General features: G+C 41.8%; 1 protein-coding gene across 1 annotated transcript in view; it reads left to right on the forward strand.

The window, feature by feature from the left end:
• Positions 1 to 24,474, forward strand: part of DNER (delta/notch like EGF repeat containing) — a 267,700-nt gene that overhangs the window by 235,841 nt on the left and 7,385 nt on the right. The window contains exons 10-11 of the mRNA XM_036997832.2: positions 8,145 to 8,258; positions 16,867 to 16,998. Of these exons, the coding sequence (XP_036853727.2) occupies positions 8,145 to 8,258; positions 16,867 to 16,998 (246 nt within the window). The remainder of the gene's footprint in view (positions 1 to 8,144; positions 8,259 to 16,866; positions 16,999 to 24,474) is intronic.

The following is a 24,474-nucleotide window of genomic DNA, read 5'->3' on the forward strand; positions in this document are numbered from 1 at the left end:
GTTCCTGTCTTTGGGGCGTTGCTTACACTACCATGACTACGTAACACAAAGTATGGTTGCGCGTGAGACCCACTAGTGTCTCCACAAATACGTACACTGTGATCCTAGCCTTTTTCACTTCCCTCTTCCATTTTTTTCAGTGGGCTTTCCCACATTTTGCCCCTTCCCCTGATCCTCCTATTACATTAGACACCCTTAGAATATAGCTGACTTCAGCTCCATCTTCATGGAATGAGAGAGAAGTTATCCGCAAACATTTTCAAATTTATCTCCTTTTCCACATTCTGCAGCTGTGCTTCTCGAAGGCAAGCATGCATCAGAATCTGCCTGTGGGTTGCTGTTAAAGCACAGATGACTGGGCACTAGCCCTAGGGTTTCTGATTCAGTATATCTGGGGTGGGGCCCAAGAATTTAACTGTCTGGTAAGTTCTCAGGTGAAGTTGGTGCCCCACCCTTTGAGAGCCCACCCTACAAACTCATCTGCAATCACAGCTGCTAAGACTTTATTCTCTTCTATGTTGGCTGTTGTGAGCTCCTCATCCTGTTCAAGGTTAACCCTTCCATAGATGCTCTAAAGTCCACCCCCTTTATCTTCCTGGGACGTTCAGCCATCAGTTACTGACTGTCTGCTGGGGATGACTCAAGAAGGTAAATGACTGTGGAAGGGATCTCAAACACATCTGAGGGGTTAGGCTCTCAGGGAAAGGGTGCTGGTGCAGGGAGCCTTTGCATACAACAGGGTTGAGGGATGGGGTTAAGGGGAGAACTGACCCAATGGCTAGCTGAGCCCAAAGGGCCCCTCAGCTTATAGAGAGGAAATGCATGCTGTGAATGTGCTGCATGGGATTCTACCAGACAGAGGACTGTTCTGATCTCATGGATACTGGCTGATCTCTCAGACAATTGCACAGTTGGGCAGAGCCTTCATTTTCTGGGTGGCCAGGAGAGAATGATCTCTTCTCACATCTAGAGAGCCCTGAGAACCCCAAACTTGGAGGCCTCCCCTGTGTGCCTTTGTTGACTGGGCCTGGTGGGCTGGCCTGTCCAGCCCTGGAGGAGATCTCCAGGGTCATCTGTGTCTTCCTGAGGTTGTCAACCTCCACTGTTGTCAGAGAGAACCTGCATAAGCAACTCAAAGAGGGAAAAAAAAATCTAGGGGATAAAAACAAAATTGCAACAATCAGCAAATCTAAACACTCAAGAGAGGAAGTAGAAAAGTGATGTATGCTACTCAAAATTCAATGTGGGTCTGGAAAAGCCAAAGAAGGAACTATTTCATGATAGAAGTGAAAGTAATGAGGAAATGGAAACCATGAGCAAAAAGATAGGAAATGTGGAGAAAAGATCCAAGGGATCTTTTTCCATCTGGATGATGGATGTTCCAGAAGTAAAAGGAACACATGGAAATAAAACCAGAATCAACTGATTGCTGGCAGGAAGGCTGTGAGCTGAAGAGAATTTAAATTTTCAAATAGAATAAATGGTCATACAGAGTGTCAGGTGGATTAATGAAGGATATATCAATTGCCAAATCCAAGAATAAAGAGAATTTTCTTTTTTTTTTACAGAATTCTTCGACAGGTTACATGTCAGAGAAAGAGAACCAAACCAGACTGAACTGTTCTTCTCTATAGCAAAACTATATAATAGTGGAGCCGTGTTTCAGACTTTTCAATGAAAAGGACTGATAGTTAAAGGATCCTTTATATTTGAGGGCAAAAAAGGACATTTTGTACCTTTAGGGATACAGAAAACTTAATTCTAAGAAAATTATTTTAGAAAGTATTCTCATCAAATCGGAACTAAAACCAGAACAAAGACAGCCAGGTAGGGGAAGATAGAAAACAGGAGAAAGACAGTTGAGTAAACTTCCTTAAGTATAGGATGGGCCTAAATGGATGATATTAAAGTGATTGTGAATGGCAGTTTAATGGTGAAGAGTTAACGTTGCTGCAAAATAAATTAATGCAAGGTCATGGCTTGAACAACACCCTTTTATTACCTCCCAGTTTTGTTGGTCCCACAAGGCTGTAATCAAGGTGTTGGCAGGGCTGAGTTCTCATCTGAGGCTAGACTAGGGAAGGATCAACTTCCACATCCCATCACGTTGTTGGCAGAATTCATATCCTTGTGGCTGTAAATTCATGATAGCTTGCTTCTTGAAAGGCAGCCATGAGAGACAGCCTCTGCTGTTTCACATCTCTAACTTCAGGAGAGGCCTGCAGCCACTTAAATGTCTCACCTGATTAGGTCAGGCTCACCTAAGATTAACTCACAGTCAACTGATTGGAGACCTTACCTGCATCTCCAAGTCCCTTAACTTTTGACAAATGCTATTAGTTACAAGCTCCCACTCAAGGGGAGGAAATTACACTCGTCACTGGGGACATCCTAGGGTGTGTCTACCATACTTGTTCTTAAGGAAAAAGTAAATGACAACACTAAAGTTCCATGTCATTTTAATCAAATCCATGGGTTGGAGGTGGGAAGAACTGGAAGATATATCAGTGAGTTAAAGTGGGCAGGTAAAGCAATTATTTAATTTTGATATATTTATAGGGACATGTAGGTTTAGGTTTAAATGCAACCTCTGAAAACAGGAAGGTAAACCCTAGGAAATTAGCAATAAATGGTAGAACTTCTAAACTAAGAATGATAGGTAGCTAGTGGTTGTGGGGCAGAGGCTGAAGGGATTAAAAGAGAGGCAGAGGAGCTAAATCATGCTCTCCAGTCCAGAAAGAATGAGGGAGGGTAGGAGAGAGGTCACATGATGCTGTGCCTTTCCCTGGGGGATGGGCAGCCTTTCTTTGGAAACATTTCTCCCTACATATATTTACATATAGGATGTATGTATAAACAGGAAACTATCAGGTGGGTGGGCACCAATTGCTAACTGGTACTTACCTCTAGAGTTAGGACTTAGGTGGTGTGTTGCAGGGAGAATTGGAACTTTAACTTCTTTTTAGATACGTATTTCTTTCAGTGGTCATTTTTACTGTTTTATGTTAAAATAAAACTTAAATAAATGAATATAACTTCTTAAAAAGAATGAGTGTGATAGGAATTTGAAGGCAAGTATAGCTAAGAACATTCTGAAAAAGGAAAGCAATGAGGAGGAATTGCCAGATGTTAAAACCCAGCACAGTGCTAGTTACCATTATGCTCACGTGTATGGGCGCAAGAATGGATAGTTAACCCGAACTGGACAATGGCCCAGAAACCGGTGTCTGTAATAACGTCTGACTCTTAAAACAAAGGAATTGCTCTGAATGGGAAGGGAATTCTTTCTTAATACATGTGCTAGAAATAACTGGGCTGCTAAATATAACAATGAAATGTCCTTATACTTCTAGATAAATCCCATATGAATTGGAGAAAACCCACTTTTCTTTGATTTTGCTTTGACCTCCTCTACTTACTTCCCACTTTCTTCCTCTTTTACAACTCAGTTTCCCTGGAGTTGATATAGACAACACCTCTATTTCTTTCCATTTGGATCTTGGCCACACCATTCCACTAAAACGGATGTAGCAGTGACTGAACTGAAGCCTTTTCAGTGTATCCCGAAGCCCTCCCCTCCGGCTTCCCACTCCGTGTACCTGCCCCTTCACCCCCATTGACCCCTGGGTTGCCCCGAGTCTCACCCTGCTGTAGCTTCTGCAGCTCCGTTCCTGTCCCCTGACTCTTTTCTCCCTGCTCTCACTGAATCCTTGCCCTCTGGACACCGTCAATGCCCTTGGTCCCCAGAGTGAGGCTGCTTTCTTTCTGATCTCCTCTTCGCCCTTCTCCAATCTTCTGACCATACCCACTGTCTGAAACGTCGATTCCCAAACGCATGTGGTTTCTCCCTCCCCGTACTCTTCCAGCATTCTCTCTAGGTTTGCTATGACAGTTATGGTCAGCCCGTAGTCAATTCTTTCTGGCATTAGGCTCGCCTCTCCCTTACACTAAATCACAATCTCCTGACAGGAAGTGTCAACGTGACTTTTTTTTTTTCCTCTTTAATTCTTGATATGGTGGATTGCACAAAGCAAATGCTCAATAACTATCTTTACTTGAATTGAAACTGTGGCTTAACACAGTAATTAAATAAAGGAAACCAACTTGAATACTTTCCCAGTAAATTTCCGCTGTGGATCATGAAATTGTTAGAAACAAGATTCAGGAGGGACTCAGGGAAAGCTCCCTTCAGACAGACCGAAACGCTCATACTTGCTTCAAAACTATGTTATGTTTGATTAAGATATTTCTAGGAAGTCTTACTACTTCTGTTTTAAAGAATGATATAATATTCCTATGGGGGATATTTTTTCATTTTCTCGTTGCATCTGATGAGAGGCTATTATAATTCTGGGATGAACATCTTTATTTATGTAATTTTTTTACTTCCTGGATTTTTGGAGGAGGGGAATAGGGTCTCAGAAATGAGGTCACTGGGTTATGGCGTTGAGCACATTGTGCCTCATTGTTTATTTTTAAAGTCTACAGAAATTTGTAACTGGAAAGATGAGAGACCTTTCTTGGCTGGCTAGAGTTATTATTTCTTTGTAGCCAGAGAACAAGAATTTCTAGCTATTTTGTGGCCCTTCTCTGGTAGTGAGATAGATACAAAAATGGGTAAGTCAGGTTTTTTTCCCTTTTTAGACTTTTATTTAACCAGAAGAGCAGACTGAGATGGGATCACACAACGAATAATGAGACTAAGATTGAGATGTCAATTTTAATTTCTGAAATAGTTTAGAAAAAAGGTTGAGTTGGGTGAGAGTTGAAATACGGGAAAAGTTTTCATGGAGGAAAGAAGTTTGAATAAAATCAGATGGTGTCTTAAAGTGAGTATTTACTTCAAAGAACACTTCAAGTTAATTTTCTATACCTGGCTTAATTTTCCTGGAGATAAAGTAATGATTTTCAGTTTTCAAAACATTAACCATGACCAAACAGTGATGGCAACAAAGATTGATAATTGGCACATGAGTCTTTTGAATTTTTGCTCATTTTGATTCTAAAATTAACTTTTCTGTAAAGAGCCTTGTTCAATAGAGATCTTTTTAGAAACATTGCCTCTCTATCCCTTAATATGAAAAGTATGAATTTTTATTAGTTTTGACTGAATTACAGTTTATTTTTGCTTGAGACTAAACACAAGTTTTATAATAGTGCGTGCTATGGCCTTTGCCAATGGGTGATGCATGTGTCATTCCACAGACTTAGTCTGAAGTGTGGACCTGGTTTTCCCTGACAAAATAGGGTGTTTTTGAGGCAGATCTGGAATGGCTTCTCACTCCTCTGGCAATCCTACCTGTGTGTCAGCCAAAGTACACTGGCTGTTGCCTTTCTAAAAAGACAGGATTTTCGTGGTATATCCATAATTTCTTCCATGCATTAAGATATGGCCTCTACTTTAAGGGAGCTCAGAGATTTGTGGGGATTTCAGACAGAACAGATAATGTGTGATTTAACACAGCAAACTGTAACAGCATGGAGCTCAGCATGCTCTCTCCCTGCACGTTGGCAGGAGAATGGAATTCTGTCTTGGGACAGTGGGGTTCGGCTTTCCAGGGAGAGAACAATGGAGTTGGGCTTTGACAGATAGAACGTGCCAGGTGAAGACCAGCTTGGGGGAGGGGGAAGGATGGCGTCCTCATCAGAGGGAACAGGAGGCCTAACACGCAGTGGGTGTGTGCCTAGGGCCCCGGGGGAATGCAGGGCAGGGGGCTGAGACCTCAGAAGGAAGGTTTGGGTGGAGGCACAGTGGGGACATGGTTGTCTGTTCTCCATATATTACATTTCTAGCTCATAGTTGTTGAGCTCTAACTGACAAGGTGAGCATTACGACAAATATTTTTTATATGGGTTAGCAAGGCTTAGGGTCTAGAAATACGAGAAGCCAAAGGGCCCACTGGGGACTTTTAAGCCCATCTTGCTTTGTAATCATCATGTTTCTGGGAAGATTAGCTTTTGTCCGATCTTAGTGCCAGAAAACTCTGTGGATCTCAAGTGACCAAATGTCTTTCGAAAAAGAGAAACAACAAAGGATAAAAAATTATTGCCCACCCCTAAGAAAAACACCCAAAAGATTGAAACTGCTTATTGTTTTGGGTGTTTTCATTAAAACTATCTTATTGAAGGCTTTTAAGGTTAAAGATAGTATCTAGCCTAAAATTTGCTTTTTAGCCTTATTTGAAAAAACTAATTTGTGTGTTGATGTAATAATATTATATAGGCTTGATTGACTCACCTATTACCAGAAACTCGGTAAGCTCATCCTTGATTGTGCTTACTTTAGATCTAATAGAACTTTTTTTTTAGGTTTCAAATATCTCAGAACTTTGGTATGGCTGTATTTCCCATTATCCTTGAAAACGTTTTTTTTATTTGTTACCTGGTTCCCATTGATCAGCCCCAAGGGAACTTATAAATATGTGAGTCTGTTTTCTGAGAAACATTTTGAAGTAGAAATGGTTCTTCTGCATTTTATTCCTTCGGTGGAGCCCATGCTATTTGGGAACGTAGGAAGTAGAAATGGACTTCCGGGCGCAGAGGCCACACCTACCCAAGTGAAGATGAGTGATCAGTCTCATGTTAATCTTTACGTTAGTTTTATCTTGTATGTTGCCACGAATCCTGGATTTGTTAAAGATGATGTAAGTCGAGGAGGGGCACTCAAATCAGTGGAGACAGGGAGGGAGCTAAGACAGGCCTTCAAGGGTCATATCCCACCAGACGCAAGGCGGTGGGATCAGTAAGGTAGTTACAGGTAGACAAGTATGTTTACCTAAATATCTGTCAGAATATTGTTCATGGGTTGGATATGAGGGGCAAAGGGCAAAAAAGGAATGAAACACCATCCATTCTAGAATGTAGGTTTTGGTTCATTAATAAGTTGAGAGATAAACATAGATAGGGAGTTCTGTTTTCTCTTACAATTTTTTTTCTCCTTCTTGAGCCCTCAGACATTGAAAAAGAAATGAGAAAAAAATCCCAGCAGGAATAATTCCAGTGACTAAGTGATGAGTCAGTGGGTGTGGCAGTCTTGCTCAACATGAGTTAAATAATAAAGCGGAGAGCAAATTAAGTAAATCCCATTCAGTTACTGTTTGCTTTATGCTTATGTTTCTTGAGGCTGTGGGAAGTGTGTGTGAGTGTATCACCCACCATTCACATTCCTATTCAGAGTATGATGTAATTTATCTTCCCCCTCCACAGGGCGGGAAATGAGAAAGATTAATCTATTCATCCACCTTGGCACTTTAGTAAAACAAGAACAGAAATCCTACCTTTCAAATAGCACTGGACTTTTCAAGTCTCTCACAAAATTATAAAATAATATTTACTCACTGTAAAAAAAAATTCAGCAATACAGAAATACATGAAGTGAAATTCAAAATCCATTCTCTGGGTTCCATTCAGATTTGCATAGATAATGCGAACATAGACTTTTTCTTTTACACTAATGAGAAGCTGCTCTGTTATAAAGAATTTTTAGGTGTCCGTTTTTTGTTAAGTGGGTTCTGAGCTCCATAGAATTTTGTGTATTTCCATGGTCAGCCTGAGCTTACTTTCAGTGAACGACTCAGCATTGTTGGGGGTATCCAATCCCAGCTCCCTCACCGACCACCTTGCATTCTGTCCTCAGTTCCCTCACCTGTGAAATGGGGGAGTAGGACTATTTGTCTTCTGATATTATTGTGAGGCTCAAATAAGATATAAAGCACAGCATGGAGCCTGGAACATGGTATGTGCACAGCACATATTAACTTTAGTACATGGTGAGCTGATCTGGCCTTCAAGAATGAAGGCTAAGTATGAAGTGGCTCCCTCTCTGTCCTGCTGTTCCCCAAAGTAGGTAAGGGGATGTGGTCAGAGAAAGAAAGTATAAAAGACTTACGGTAGGACCTCTGAGCAAGGATTGTATTTGTTGTTTCTCTTAAGGTCTGTCTTTACAACAACTTGAAGTTCAGAGTGGGCATGTATTCAGGCACACAGACACATGCACATGTGTGCACATATACACTCATGCACATACACACACACATGGGGTGCTCCCCAGTGTCCCTGGGAGTCTGCCTTCACATTGCTCAGGCTGTTCGAACCCCTTGGCAATTTCTTAGCAAGTTACCCCTTTGGCATCTGTTTCTTTGCAGGAATACACTGTGAGTCGTACAAGGACCCCTGTGCTAACGTCAGCTGTCTGAATGGAGGCACCTGTGACAGTGAAGCCATAAATGGCACGTGTGTCTGCACACCAGGGTTTACAGGTAGGTGACCTGGGAACTGAGTTTTCAGATTCACCATAAAATCCCTGCAATTGCAGCTGTTCAAAACAAAACAAAACAAAACAACTCAGAAGCCTCTATGCACACATTATATTGCAAAGTATGAATACCAATGCAAAATGTAACTAGGCATTGCTTGGATGAAGGTCTATTTTAAAACAGTTGACTGTTGTCATTAATGGGGCTCTTCTGAAGTCAGCGTTTGGTGCTTGTGGAGGCTGCCACTGCTACACATTTCCGGACTGTAGCTTTGAAATATGAGAAATGAGCTGTTACACTAACACTTAAAAGAGTTTAAGTGTTCATGGAAGAAGGGGAAAGGAAGGAGGAAATGGGTCTTCTATAGAAATTGCATTCAGCTACTGCCTTCATTTTTACTAAAATTTTTACTAAAAGGTGTAACAGTGACCAGGATTTGAAAAACAACGAGAGGTGTAGTGGTGTAGGAAATCAGGGGGAGCTGCTCTGGGCTCAGGGTTGATTGTTAGTGAGGTACAGATGCTGCAGGCGTGGGGGGCTGGAGTGGAGAGAGGAGAGGCGGTGACCTGAGGGCAGAGCAGGGCTGGGGGGGGGCTGGGTTCGAGGGCAGCCTTGGCGGCACTGACCTCTGAGTAGGAAGAGTTGCTGCTGGACTGCAGGTCCTTCTAAGTCACCCCACGTGGGCTTCAGGGAGTGTGTAAATCCCTGAAACCAGATGCAGAATGTTGTACAGATGAGTGGATGCTGAAGGGAGGCTCTCAGAGTTTCATCAGACTTTCAAAAGGAGCCGTGAACCCCTGGGGTCGGAAAGGTTCCGTCCCTGGTTTTTCCCTCTGAGTCCAGGAGACCAGCAACGTCGAGCGCTGGGCAAGCCTGTGTTTTCCGAACTTGCTCAACCAACAAAAGATAAGGGTTGCTCTGGTTTGCAAGTTGGGAAAGATGGACACTAAGGTGGCCTAGAAGAAGGTGGGTATTTAAGCTGCAGGAAGACACGTGCTGCCAAGGGCTGGAGGGCGCCTCCCAGGGCTCCCCCCGCCCCGTCTAAGCCAGCCCGGCCCCCTCCCCACCCCTGGAGAATTTCACAGAGCCCGGCCGGGACTCCATCCCCGGGGAGTCTCATCTGTGCTTCCGGGGAAGATGCCAACAGTCAGGCTGGGGAGAAGCAACTTCTGATCTTCCTTCTATTTATCTGTCACATCCTGTGCTTTCCTTTCAGACTTTCCTGGGACTGAGAAGTGGGCTCATTCCAGAAAATGATTCCCAGATGGTTTTGTTTTGCTGACTGGTTGATAAACACACACAGTCATTTATACTCGTCAATGGATGCAAAAATAATATTGGGGAAGCATCCTGTTTTTTTTCATCCAGACATTTTACTCTCACAAATAAAAAAGCATGGAAGAAAGATCAGAGTATATAGGGCTATAGGAAAAAATAACACCACGTAAAACCACACCAGTAGGGGATAACCATTGTTAGTATCTTGATAACTATATCCAGGGATTTTCTTGAAGGTCTGTGTGTGTATAAAAAGTAGTGGATGATATGCACATATATTTGAATATAAAAGGAATCACACTGCTCATTCTAGGTTATAACCTACTTCTCACTTAAAAATATATGTCTATCATAAATGTGTTTGCACATCAAAAGTATGCTTCTGTTCTGTCATTTTTATTGGCTGCTCTGCAAATTCTTGTATGTACCTCTTTGCGTACTTACTTGATTATTTCTTTGAGCTAATGTCCCAGGAATGGAATCCCAGAATCCGAAAGAAGAATGCACATTTCCATGTTGCTCTTCAGGAAAAGACATCGTACCAACACTCACTCTTACCAAGTGTGCACAGCAGCATTTTCTCACCTCCATAAGCGCACTGAGAGTTCTCATACTGGTGGCCAAAAATGCCATTTAAGTGTTGTTTTAATTTGTGAATCTTTGATTCCTAGTGAGATTGAACACTTTATAGTATATTTATGGTCATTTGTGTTTCTTCTTTTATGAACTCATTCATATCCTTTGTTTGCTTTTCTACCAGACCACTGAGGTTAATCTTAATTCTTGATTTGAAATAGCTCTTTATAATAAGTATATTTCATATGCTATGGGTTGCAAGTATTTTTCTACTGTCATTTGTCTTTTAGATGTATACAGAGTATTTTGTTTTGTTTTCTATATATCGTATTTTAATTATATATAATTAAATCTTCATATTTCCTTTTGTCTTTTTTCATACTAGAAAGATCCTATATGTCAAGATTTTATACATGTTCTCCTATATTATTCTAAGCATGTATGAGTTAATTTTATGCATGCAAATCTCTAATCCATTTGAAATTTACCTTGGTATCTTAGGGGAGATAAAATGTAATCTTTTCTCCAGAATATTTAGCAAATCTCCAACTGCCTACTCAGCATCACCCTTAGATGTCTCTTGACGTTACCTCAGACTTATAGATTTTCTTCTCCTTTCCTTCTTTAAATATTGGCTAGCTTATTAAATGGTATTACTACCACCTCAAGTCGCTTTGCCCAGAAATTGGGGAGGATTATGCCCTCTTACCTGCCAACTCCCAGGGAGCCCTACAAACCTCTTAGATCCCCTCACTTCTTCCCAGAGCCAGGCAGCCCCCCAACCCTCCTGCCTGCAGGAGTGCAGCCCTCCCAGCTAGTCTCCACACATGCATTCCCGTGCACCCTTATGCATTCTCTACATTGTAGAGACCTTAATAAATGGAAATTTGATCTTGTTGCTCCCTACTTATAAACGTCCACTGGCATTGCATTGTCTTTAAGAAAAAGATCAGAGCCCTTAACTTGATTGTCAAGTCCCTAGTGGTCTTGCCCCATCCAGCCCTTCAGGCCTTGTCTCGGGCCCCTCTGCCTGCGTGGTTCCTGAACATCCTACATCAGGGACCCTTCTCAGTATGTTCTGTCTTCGCCTCCAAGACCCCTCTGCTCACGGCCCCGCAGTCCTGGGGCATTTCTCCATGGCCCCCCTTCCTACTCACGGGGAGCAGGACTCCTCGGCTAAAGTGGCTCACACATCACTCTCCCTGGTCATTGAAAATACACGCTCATGTCTGCTCAGCTCTGGTGATTTTTCAGACTGCCGAGGACCATGGAAGAGCTCCTAAAGCTGGTGAGAGAGCTGTGCTGACACTGTGTTTTACAGAACACTCATCCCGTGAGATGCTCCCTGGAGAAGCATCTGTAGCCAAACAAATCTGGGACATGGTGATCTGTAAGGATGTCTGCATAGGAAAGGTCCTGAGAGGGCTTACAGTAAAGAATCTTATTTGCCTTACTTTCCAAATATTTTTGATTGTAGAAACTTTTTTTCCCTAAAAAAGAATATATTGTATTCTGAGAACTGGGATCCCCTGGGCAAAGCTAATAAAACATTAACTACCACCATGTAAAGAATAAAGACGCCTCTCCTCTTTGAGTTGCTACTTTACTAAATACTCTTTCCTTATACCTGAGGTTTAGCAAAATTCACTGAGGCCAACTATTAAGTGCTCAAAACCTCCCTAATTGGCTGAGTGGAGTGAATTAGGCCAGTCACTGTTATGTAATTAGACAGTCAATCCACTATCACATTTCCCTTAAGAGACTGACTTTTTCAGTTTGGGTTTATTTTGCTCTTGTTTTTCTAGGTTCTTCCAGTGGGACCTTATATTATTGATGTGAGACTTTGCCTCGTTTATAATGTATGCACTTAGTACTGCAAATTCTCCTCTCAGCGTGACTTTGGCTATGTTCCACAAATTTTATGTTATATTTTCATTTTCATTCAATTCAGTTTTTTTTAAACATTCCTTTAGATTTTCTCTTTGTCCATGGAATATTTATACTCCATGTAATTGGGGCTCTTTTTCCTAGCTTTTCCTTGCACTTTTTGGCATTTCTGGGTTGCTGACTTTGCCAGCACCTAGTCTGGAATATAAGGGACTGAAAGAAAGCTCAGGGAACTCACCCTTGGGACCTGAGGTTCCTCAACCAGACCGTCTGCTCTGACCTTTCAGAATCCTGTCATGTTTGCTTTATATATAATGCCTAGGGTTTTTGCTTGTACTTGGAGGAGGAGGAAAAATACTCATTCTCCACCTTTTCAGAAGCAGAAGTCTCACTGGTTGTTTTCAAAATGGTTTCTTTATTACTGGCTTTCAGCAAATTGATTATAACATGACTAAGTGTGATTTTGTTGGTGTTTATCCTGCTCAGGGTTCATTGCATTTCTTGGATCTATGGTTTCATCAAGTTTGGAAAAAACTTACCCATTATTCCACCAAATATTATGTGTCACCCTCCATTTCCTGGGACTCAAATTACATCTATGTTAGGCTACTTAAAATCATACAACAGGTCACTGAGTCCCACTTCAGTTTTTTTTTTTTCCCTGAGCTTCCGTTTGTCTAACTTCTATTACTATTTTTAAATGTACTAATCTTTTATTCTTTAGAACATAATCTGTTAAGACCAGTCAATGTAGTTTTGTTTAGTTTTTAATTTCTATCTAGACATTCCATTCAGGTTTTTTTTTAATATTTTCCATTTCAATCCTTTTTTTTTTTTTTGTATTTTCCTTCATATTTGAGCAAATTCCTTGTTTACTCATCATCAACTGCTATTTCTGGACCTGTATCTTTTGACTGATTTTTCTTCTGGTTATTGATTAAATATTCCTAATTCTTTGCCTATCTAATAATTTTTGTTTGGATGCTGGTCATTGTAAGTTAAGATGTTCAGTGATTGTATTTATTGTCTTTCTTTTAAAAGTGCCTCTTCTTTGTGGCAGGTAGGTAAGTTACTTGTCAATCTATTCCTTCCTTTAAGGTTTGTTTTTACATTTTGGGGGTGAATCTATAGTAGCCTTTACTCTAGGGATAGTTAAGCTGAACTACTAAGGTGACCTTTTCCTTACTGTGTGTACTGGGTGATCAATGAAATATCTGCATTTGGGCTTTTAAGATCTGAATACTTCCCAGTACTCTGTGAGCTTTGGGAACTACTTGCCTTTCATCTTGTTTGCCAGGCCTTTAGTGTTTCGACTTAACTCATGCATAGTATTCAGCAACCATCTCCAGGGGATGCAGCATATTTCTGATGCTCTTTTCGTGCTGGGCTCCATCTTCTGTGGTCTGTCATTTACAGCTACCTTGGCCTCCACCAACTCTAATTCTCAGTTCAGTGAAACATTCTGCTCTAAATTGGCTCTAGGCAGAAAACCAGGGTATTTCCCATTTTTCAGCAGTCACAGTCATGCACTGCCTGTTGTCCAATGTCTTAAAAGTGTGTTTTTAAAAATGTATGCTTCATCTGCTTGTCTACTAATTTGCAGTGGGGAGAGCAAGACAGGCTTCAGTTACTCCATCATGGCAGAAGCTCCAAATAATTTTTTTAGATTTTTTTCATCTGGAATAAAATGCTCATGAAGCATGAAGGTGTTACACTTAAAGTACTCAGTCCAGTGCTTGGCACATGGTAGGCCTGTATTTAATACTAGTATTACTATGATAATGATTTTCATTGATATAATTGAGTGTGGGCCCTATTCACCCAAGAACTTACTAACAGTAGTGACTTTTGGTTTTTCAAAATATTTATTTTAAATTATCTAGAAGAAAGCATACAGAATTAAACAGTACACTTGTAGATTAGCATAAATACTCCCAAATTTGATACCTAGTATATGTATATTGCTTCTTAGAAAGTCATAGATTGAAAAGCAATGATAAAAGATTGAAGTTTAGACTCTGATTCTCAGCCTCCATCAAGTAGAAATTTCATTTTTTGTATACTCTTTACAAATGTTATTGAAGCACAATAGTGATTGACTTATTTTCCTCCAATCAGATAAAAAATAAAGCAAGCAAGTCCACAAAAGAGTCATCTGGCTCAAGTCAACAAAAGCATAAAGATTTATTAAGTCAACTATGAGTAAAGAAAGATGATATGAGGCCCTGAGAACTCTTCTACTGTGATTAGCTGCAATGCATATTGCTTGGAAATGAATTGGTGGGGTGCTGAAATGCATAGAAATCAAAGTACTCTTAATATGGGAAAATATAAATGAAACCAAACTTGCTCTCTCTAATTCATAATACAACTTTAAATATCTTGCATACAACTGATGGCAAAAGCATGATCTCTCTAAGTCAAGACTAGGTCATCTTTGGGAGTCTTCTGGTTGAAATGCCTCCTCCATCATCAGAATCACCCTATATTCCTCCTCCCAGCATGTGACACAGTGGAGGTAACTGATTCAGCTGGAACTGTAGCAGTGTTGGTCTGTAAAATAAGTCATTAGAGTAAATCTAAAGGTATTTACTTAGAAATAGCTAAACCCTCTGTAGCACTCCAGAGTTCCGTCAGAGCACATTTGCTAGAGAAACAGCTGCTAGCTGTGTGGGCCCCAGCCTGGCATGGAATTTATATCTTTAACTCACGTCATTAAATCCCCAGTAGAGCTCTAGAACACTGTGGTTGGGAAAGCCATGTTGGGATAGGTTTGGGACTCTCTCTGGGCCCCAGTCCTTTGGGTTCTGGGTCTTAGATACTTGATGAATGTCTACAGAAAGAGTTCATCTTATTTTCTCCTGCCGTTCTCTATTCTTCCTACCACATCCTTCCAATCATGTGGGTTCCAAGAACAGACGAATCTGTGGATTCTGGACTTCTCCCAGCTATATTAGATCCTGTTGGAGATTGCATTTGGGCTGCTCTCAACCCTGAATTCAGCATTTATCTCCCTGGGGGAAACTCTGGACTAAAACAGGACCAGATGATCTGAACCAGTGGCTCGAGGACTGCCCAGAATTTAGGGAATTAGAAATGTTTGATATTGACATTAAATTTCTGGAGCAAAGTGAGGCTTTTGAGTTTTTTGAGGCTGTAGAAGTGCGGAGAAATCAGCCATTTGTATAGCTATTGCTGCAAAGGTGATAGAGCAACTTATTTCAGAATTTGCTGTATCCAGATTGCTGGCTAAAGAAAGCTATTGTTTTAGTAAATGCTTCAATTAAGCTTGTCTTCCTAAATGCTTAGAAAGTAGTACTGATATATATGTTTGTCCAGGCCTTTGATTTTATCCTTTTAGCACTTCTCAACACGTTCTTATTTATCTCTCTCTTCAACTAGTCTACCATGCAATGCCACTTGCAGTAGTTTAGGCTGTGCCCTTTCCTACTCAGAGTGATGGCCCCGTTAATAGAAAGACAATCTTTGAAATAGGTTAGTGAGAGGCCATCAATTTCATGTCTTTCCTATTGATGTAAATGACTATATTTATTGCAGGAAACAAATTCACTTAGACACTGGTGAACTATAATCAACCAAGTAGGACCTAGAAGTAGTAAATGTTTCATTCAACAAATTTTACTTTAAAAATAAAATAGTCAGATGCCAGGTATGAAAAAGTATGAAATGAAATAGACATGAAGTACCTTAGAGTGAGATTTCTCCTCTAAAATGTCTGTGAGTGACATATGGTGGTTTTATGAATGCAAGATAAACGAACAGCAGGTAGAAATGCACTTTAATACTGGTTAAGTAAGCCTGGAAGTAATTATCCTGAAACATTACCTTTGAAAATGGACAAAATATTTGATTTCCTCCTTTGCTAAGTCTATGACTTAGCAGTGGTAAGAGGTTTTTAAAAATACTACTTTTTATATTTGTCTAAGCAAATGGAGGTATATTTTGAAAATTTCTTTTTCTCATTTTCAAACTTTTAAGAGGGACTACCACGATTTGAAGTTTTCTCTTCTATTTTGCGTTCATAAAATGCCTTTGAGTTTAACAAGCATACCCATTTTGTTTTGACTCCTAGTATGGCTTTAAAATCACATGAAGATGGCTGTGATTGTGTAACTTCTACTAACACGGTATTTCCTGTTAAGTTGGTGTTTGGGCCATAGTGCCGTATGCCCATGTTCTCGTTTGTGAATTTAAGCCAGGCTCTCTATGACGGGGGCAAGGATGCCCTACAATACTGGGTCTAAGCAGGGTCAAGAGCTCAAGGTCATTTTTTTTTTCATTCTGGAGTAAGGATGGACTGGAGTGGATGTGAATCTTCCCTTGAGCCACCATTTCCCAGGCAAGAATATGTCAGGGCTAGGCTAACCCTGACTCCCAGCTGTCTTTCCTCAGGAGGCTCTGATGCTCTTCCTGAGCGTCTCGGTCCCTCACAGAAGCATATCCAAGGATTTGGAAAGTAGGATACATTTTCATAACTGGCTCAGGCTAGGCACGCAGCTGTGCCCTAGAACTATCCAGAAGAATAGTCAGATGTCCAGAGTTACTCAAACACTTGGCTGCAAAAAATCATAACTGTGAGTTTTCAGCTTTCTGGATTTTCAGAAAAATAAATATGGTTCAGCTGATGAAATCCAGAATAAAGTAGACACCTTTAAGAAAATCAGGAACCCATAAGTAAAAGATCTCTTGTCTGGGATTTTGGGAGAGTTTTGCACTTTATACAAACAGCAAATTTGGCTCTGTTGCTAGAGGTCATGACCCCGGCCTCGGATCTTTGATTTGCCAGAGAAGTGCTGACTGACAGAGCCACTGGTACGGCATCTCATGGCTGCTCCTCTTAATCTCCTAGGTGAAGAGTGTGACATCGACATAAACGAATGTGACAGTAACCCCTGCCATCACGCTGGCACCTGCCTGGACCAGCCCAACAGCTATACCTGCCACTGCCCCCACGGCTGGGTGGGAGCAAACTGTGAAATCCGTAAGTGTTTCTGCCGCTCAGCCGCTGCTTTCCAATGTCACATTGGCATCCATAAGAAGACGATCTGACTTTGCTCAGCTAGCCCCTTGTCACTAACGGGTGTGGCAGTGAGGCCCAGAGAGGTCCAACCTGGGTCACCTGTGCCTCCTGAGTCCCATGCCCATATGATGCTGCTCCCACTCCTTCCTGAGTCGGAATCCACCCTTCCACTGGGATGAAAATGTGCCAGTGTCATCCGGAGTTCACTGCCGCTAATACAGCCAAAAAATGTGTTTAACAGAAAAGCGTTAGAATCGTATCAAAAATAGAGTTTGTGATGAAACGTGAAAAATCACACAGAATGAAAATTCACTTCCCATTTATGTCTTCAAGTGTCTTCAAACGTATTGGTCTCCATCAGTTGCCTGGAAAGAAGTCCAGTGAGGATAAGTATATCAAGAAATCTGAAAAACACTTTGAGCTGCTTAGAGCTAAACGTTCCTTAAAGATGAAATGATAGGAGTTTGAAATCTCATAGTCAACATTTGTATATATTACAATAATGGATTACCAGGGTTGAGGTAGAAATAAGAACTGATGTGGCATTGTTCTGGGAAATGCAAAAAGTTAGACTTTGAAAGATGTTTTCCTCCCATTTAAATTAGTGAGGAGATTGGATTGTTCCTAAATCTGCTTCCTGGGCCTTCACCTCTTTATTAGGTCAACACAGATTATCTGCTGTATAAGTTTGGAAGGAGGCAAATACAGACCTGTAGCCCTGTCTGTCTGTCTGTCTCCTTGCTTGGCTGGCCTCTTCCTCTCCATGCTGGAGGTGTTCCTGCAGGTGGTCTAGCACTGCCCATGGCTGCAAGCAGATTCTTCATGCACATCTCAGGTGTGGTGGGGAGGGGAGCGGCAGTACTGGAAGACCTTCTTATCCACAAATATGGACCACATTCTCCAGCATTGACTTGACTAGTGACATAAGGTGCCATCTGGGCTCTTTGCTTTTGGCTCAGAGCTTGAGAGGGGAAGATGCTCATATAAAGAATGGTCTTAGGACCACCTGCCCTTGCTGAAGATGGGGAGAATTACTCTCCTGTTGAAGAAAGATACAGAAAGGGATTCCAATGGTCCAAGTGTTACTGGCTGTGACTTGGGGTAGGAAGTTAAGACTAAGGTAGGTGTATTAAGTCCAGTCTGCTGGAGTCTGTTGGTGGAAAGGACCCCCAGATGTGGGTCAGCAGGATGTTGGTTGTTGCCCTGGCCATGGCACTCCTTGTATTTAATTGTGCTGAGCCTAAGTTTACTTATCCATAAAGTGGGAATGGCAGTTCTGTGCAATGACAAATTTTGTGTTTTGGAGCAGAGTAATATCTGTTTATATCTTTTAGGTCTTAATTGTGAAGATAAATATGCAGGAGGGTATGGATAATAAGTCAAGAACATGCAAGATGCCCTCAAATTCTGAAGTAACATCCTATAGTTATGAAAAGTCTGTTTTATTTGAATCCAGTGATGATAATATAGATAATAATATAGACAAAGATATAGAAGGACAGAATATTAAAAAGTTACAAGTCAGCTTCAAATCCTAGCTCCATCATATTCTACCTATGTGACTTGGACAGACAAATGTACCTCTTGGAGCTTCGTCTTTCTCACTTTTAAGATGGCAATGGGAAGATTGCTGTAAGGATGAAAAGAGGCAAATGCTATGCAGTAGGCACTAAATAAATGCTAGTTTACAGTAGGTCTTATACCATGAACTGCTCTCAGGGGAGACTACCTCCAGCAGTTGTCTTTTTCAATGATGCATGCCTAGTGCACAGGCCACCCTGAGTGGCTGGATTCGATGGGATCCATTGTACATCTTGGACCACATTTGAGCTCTCTGTTCACCCAGAGGAGTGCTTTCCACTTGAGGATTTCATTTGCACCATTAGGCCAAGGCATGAAAGTAAATGTCATCACAGATTAGGCTCTGCCAGGTTCCAGTGCTGGATGCTTCCACCCTGGACTGAGTGACTTCTCAAGGCTGCCCACATTCAGTGGCTCAAAGCCCCTTCCTCCATCTGCAGAGCCAGCAGTCATGTCACTGTGACCTCTGCTTCCATTCCCATATCTCCTTCACCAACTCTGCCGTGTCTCCAGCCTTCCCGTGTCCCTCATCCATCATAGGGAGTATGATGGTACATTTGCATAAACAGTTGGGATTTTTAAAAATAAAATTAATTATTCTTACTCCCCATCTGGACCTTCACTTCACACTTCAATGGTAACAACTATTAACCATTATTGTGTATTTTTCCAGATGTATTCAGTCATTTTCTCCTACTTGTAAGTGGGACTATTCTATACATGCTATTCAGTATCTGGCTTTTATGCTTAATAATGAATTGATACTTACAATATACTGAATGTTTATCCATGTTGGCTTATGCAGGTCTACCTAATTTTTTAGACATCACATGGCTTCTACCGTAGTTCCTCAAACCCTGCCCTATCTTCACATGCAGCCAGAATCATCTTTCCTTATCGTTTTCTAAACGCATGTGGCCTTTTTTCCTTTTTAAATTGTTTTCCATTTTTTTATTATGGTAGAGCACATTTAACATGAAAACACCTTAACCATTTTTTTTAGGAGAGCAATTGAGAGACTTTTATTTAGAGATAAAGCGAGAGGACAGAGCTCCTGGCTCAGGCTAGGGGGCGACAAGAGAGCCCCGGGGTGGTGCCTTGTCCAGGGGTTTTATAGGCAGTGAGAGACAAAGGGCTGGGGCTGTACACCTGCTAAGTGGTCCCAAAATGTTTATCTTTGAAGAGACATTAAGTTTCTTATTAGTCTTCCTGGTTATTTACAAGAAATGTACTGCTCTGATTTCCTCCCAGGATAGCAGCTCCCTGGTCTGGGAGCCTGTCGCTCAAGGCTGCCCGCTTTGCTCCCAGGGTGGGCGGAGTTGTCTGTTTGTTAAACAGGATGTTAAAGTTACTTTTTAACAAAGTGGGTTTTAAAAATGCAATCTTATTTTCAAGAAGGAATCCTTCCTGTTTGTACTATGTTGTTTGGGGCTTGCTGCCTTAACCATTTTAAGTGTGCAGTTTCAGGGGTTCACATGGTTGTGCGAACCCCTTTCATCCTGCGAAACTGAAACCTGGTACCTGTTAGGCATTAACTCCCCATGACCCCCTCCTCCCTGACCCTTGCAACAACCATTCTACTCTTCTTTCTTTGCAAAATCTCCCCTTTTCCCTCACTCCAGCCTCTAGCAGCCATGATCCGACTCTCTTGTACTATGAGTTCCGCTTCCATTTTTTCTTCAGATGCCACATTGAAGTGAGATCGGCCATATTTGTCTTTGTGTGCCTGACCTATTTCACTTAGCGTGAACATCTTCCAGGTGGTTGCAAGTGGCAGAGGCATCTCTTCAAAGTGCAAATCTGAAGACTCAGACCCTCCCTCCCACTGCAGTTTCCATCCCTGAGCAGGCCACACTCCTGTCACAATAAATAACTAACTGAAAACCAAGGACCACACTGCTCCTCTGGGATGCCTCAGGGGTGACCCTCCTTGCTCCCTGGGGCAGCCGCAGTCTCCCCCTCTGGCACCTCTTTCTGCTCTCTGCTTCCTCCCAGGCTTTTGCCTGGAACAGGCTTCTCTGACTCTCCCCCATCCCTGGTGGACACCTGCTCACCCTTAGAGCCCAGCTCCCTGTGGGCTCCCATCGCAGAAGCTCCCGATTCTCCAGTTAGATGGAGCTTCTCCTTGTCCTCTTTAGGAGCCCCGTGGAGTTTGTCCCCAGTGGCTTTTCATGCTGTATGTCCACATTTACTTTCTGATCATTTGTTTGATCTCTAGGTGCTTCAAAAGACTGGGGTCCCTGGAGCCCACTTTCTCTGCCTTCCCTACTTTTATTCCCAGCAACCAGCACAATATCTGGCACACAGTAGGTGCTTAATTAATGTTTGACCAGCGAGTGGATCCCTACAAAAGGGATAAGCTATTCCTTCATTCCCTTTCCCATGCCTTCCTCTTCTGAACATTTAGTGAGAGCTATTGGTATTTTCCAATCTCATTGACTGCTTTGATTGTCCGAATAACTTATAGCTGTAAAAAACATGAGGTAATTTGAAATCCTTCTTACAATTGTTCTAGATAGCAGATGGTCTCAAAAATTATTTAGCTGTCTAAGTGACATCTACACAAAGGACACTCTCACTGTCTTTTTAAATAGCATAGGTGGGCACATTAGTGTAGCTACATTCATGTAGGTAAATTAAGAAACAGATATGGGCAATGCGTTTTAGAATTAAGTTTATAAATCTAATGAAGTCTGTTTTTGGTGGAAGGGAAGTTGTTGGCGAGTCTGATTTTATTCTCAGTTTGGCCATGACTGCCTGTTTACCTTGAGCAGCTGCTCCAAGCCCAGCTTCTCTATGTATCTCATGGTGATGTTTTTAGCACCAACTGACATGTTAAAGGCAAAAGAACTTTGGAAAATACAATACCTCAAGCAAATTTAGTTTGACCTGAAATACAAATGGTCTCTTAGGCTCCAAAGTGGGACATTTTTCTGAGCAGTTCGTGTGCATGCACTCCCAGGCAGGCACCTGCTGGGTCTCCTGTCAGCACACGCTGGCACACAACTCTTCACCAAGCTGAGCTGCCGCTGGCATAGTAAATGATTCATGCCGTGAAACTCCCGGGATGCAGCAAAGCGATGACTTATGAGGGCTGTGCCTGGACAGGGAGATGGCAGCTGCAGCCACCTGGTACAGATAAATCTGGTGCTTCTCAGACCAAGTGTTGGATTTATTCAGATTCGCCTGTCTACTCACCCCGTTAGCATATAAAGCAGCCACATTCTCTTCTCTCAGGGAAGTTTGAGATGACAGTAAGGTGGAAAAAGAAAAGGGCGGGGGGAGAAAACAGAACTTTTAGGAGAAATTTCAAGAAAGTTCTCCCCAAAGTCCAAAAGGCTTGGAATGCAGAGTTTGGGGAAATAGAGCAGATGGTCACATATGCAGGCAGGTTGGGCAGCTTGTCAGGCCTGCGACATTGTGCTGAGCATGTAACCCAGGGCTTGTCTATCCACTGTCGTGGCCATGTTTGCACCTGCTGTGTGTATACAGTTGATATGACGTGTAAGCTGCCCACATCCTATCAGTTATGCATCAACTATAAGAACCATCAAGAACTGTGTGGCCCTGCCACAGTGGTCAGATGTGAGCCCTCTGCCCCCTTGGGGTAGCAAGAGTTTGGGCTGCCCTTGAGTTGATGCTACATGGGTGTGTGTTCACATATTGTGAGCTTTGGGCTCCTGCCCACAGCTGAATTTTTCAGAGAATGTATTCAAGAAATACTTGGAAATCAAGTAAGTCACGCTTCCCTTTCAGCCAGAAGAGTGAGTGTCTCTCTCAGTGTGTGCCAGGTATTGACAAATGAAAAGGCTGCCAATTTGAAGACTGAGCCGTAGTTCTGGTTTCACAAAACACCTTCTCCCCTCCACTGCAACCATTTATTTGCAGTTATTTATGACCATGTGCCTGTGTGTGAACTGGTTCAGATGGAGCAGTGAGTGAGCTGATGGTCCCTCTGTACTGTTCCATGGACTTTGTGAGCTCAGGCAGGCAGGCCCAATGGCAAAACCCAACCTCTGGGGTAAAAACCCGGGAGTCCCAAGATGTGGACACAAACACAAAAGTCAACTCATTCATTCTATTCTTCTCAGGCTCTCAGAAACCATCTAGGCCTGGGTGTGGGTCCTTTTCCCATTAGGCTTCTAGGGAAGGGGTCTGCATGCTTAGCTTTCGTTTGGGTATCTACTTGTGTCTGAACTTTGGACTATAACTTTTCAGGGCAAAGAATAGCTGATTCTTGGACCACATGATCAGTAAATATATAGCTAAGATAACGGTATAAGTACCCAGAAACCATAAATTCTCTCACCTAACATGGAACAGTCAGAAGAGTCCAGAGGACTTCATGGGAAGACATTCTTGCCCACCCCCCGCATGCCATTTCTGGGCACCAGGAGTCTTAATGAAAACATGATGGCCTGGAGGTGTGCTGGTGGTGAGAGGAGAGAAGCATCTTCTTTTCCATGTGAATTTAGCTTCTTTAACCCTTTTAAATTTTCTCAGATTCCTTTCAAATCCTGTTCACGTTATCCTGTACATTCCATTTGTGTGCAGGTCTCTAGACAGGACATAATTTGACACACTTGACCTGTGCCAGACACAGAGATTATGTTCCATTCTTCCGTTTTTCTCCCACTCATACAGGTTGGTGTATTTTGAAAGAGTTCAGGCAATGTTTGATAATCCTCAGCTCAGAGCATGAGCCTCAGAGGACAGCATCCTCTTCCTCTTTAGACCTCCCTCCTCCACCCCCACTGCTGCTCCTCCCCAGGGACCACCCACCACATGCCCAGTCATGGACTTCCTTACTTTTCTTATGTGTTTTCTAATTTATACTCCCAGCAAGCCCATGGGGTATACATTGCTATTTTCTTCTAATAAATGAAGAAAATGAGGCTCAGGGGGATGAAGTAAATGTTGCAGCCAGGATTGAAAGCAAGGTTGGTGTGATCCCAAGGCCCACACTCTTTCCACTAGTTATGCTGGAAGGTAATCCCATGGATGTTTTTTTCAAATAACTTATTTCTTATTTTTAAATTATTGTGAAAGAAATACATTCTTCTTTTGAAAAAATGTGGAAAAGACTGACAAGTTTAAGGGAGGAAATAAAAATCACTTGTAATCGTGCCTTCCAGAGATCACATTTATTTGCACGTTGCTGTGTGAAGCAGAGGCTAAGAGCTTGGACCGAGGTTGCCCTCACCCAGCAGGTGATGTCAGCTTCCTGAACAGTGGAGAGAGAGAATAATATGTCTTCTGTTTACCAAATGAAAGCTTAGCACAGTGAGAAGACAGCAAATGTTCATCATTATTATCATTGTATTCTGAGCTTTTTGGCATGCTGACAGATACTTTAAGCTCACACACGATTGAATGGTACAATTGGGTCCTGTTCGGTAACCTTCTTTTATTCTTTTGCTATTTGATGAACGTCTTTCCATCTTACTGAGAGTTGACTATGTAGGTTATTTCCCAGTTTTTCACTTTTATAAATTGTGTTGTCTCCTGGTGAGGTGGAGAGAGAATATGAGGGTGCGGTGGGGGCTCTAGTTATATCTGGAACATTTTATTCCTTTAAAAAAGACCTGAAAAAAATCTAAAGCAAAAATGGTCAAATATGAACATTTATTAACTGTGAGCAGTGAGCACATGGCTGCCTTTTTCTAAATGTGTAATAGTTGATATTTAACATTTAAAATTGTGGTTCTGAGATGAAATTGTACATAGGGCTTTATGCCTTTATAGGACCATTTCCTCAGCATAAATTAAAAAATTAGAATTTATGGGACAAAGGATATATCATTTAGTCCTGACACATTTCCCTAAAATAATTGTCAACTGTAGTTATCAAAACTT

This window comes from Manis javanica, chromosome 12 (genome assembly GCF_040802235.1).
Source record: "Manis javanica isolate MJ-LG chromosome 12, MJ_LKY, whole genome shotgun sequence".
In the NCBI taxonomy this organism is placed as follows: Eukaryota; Metazoa; Chordata; class Mammalia; order Pholidota; family Manidae; genus Manis; species Manis javanica.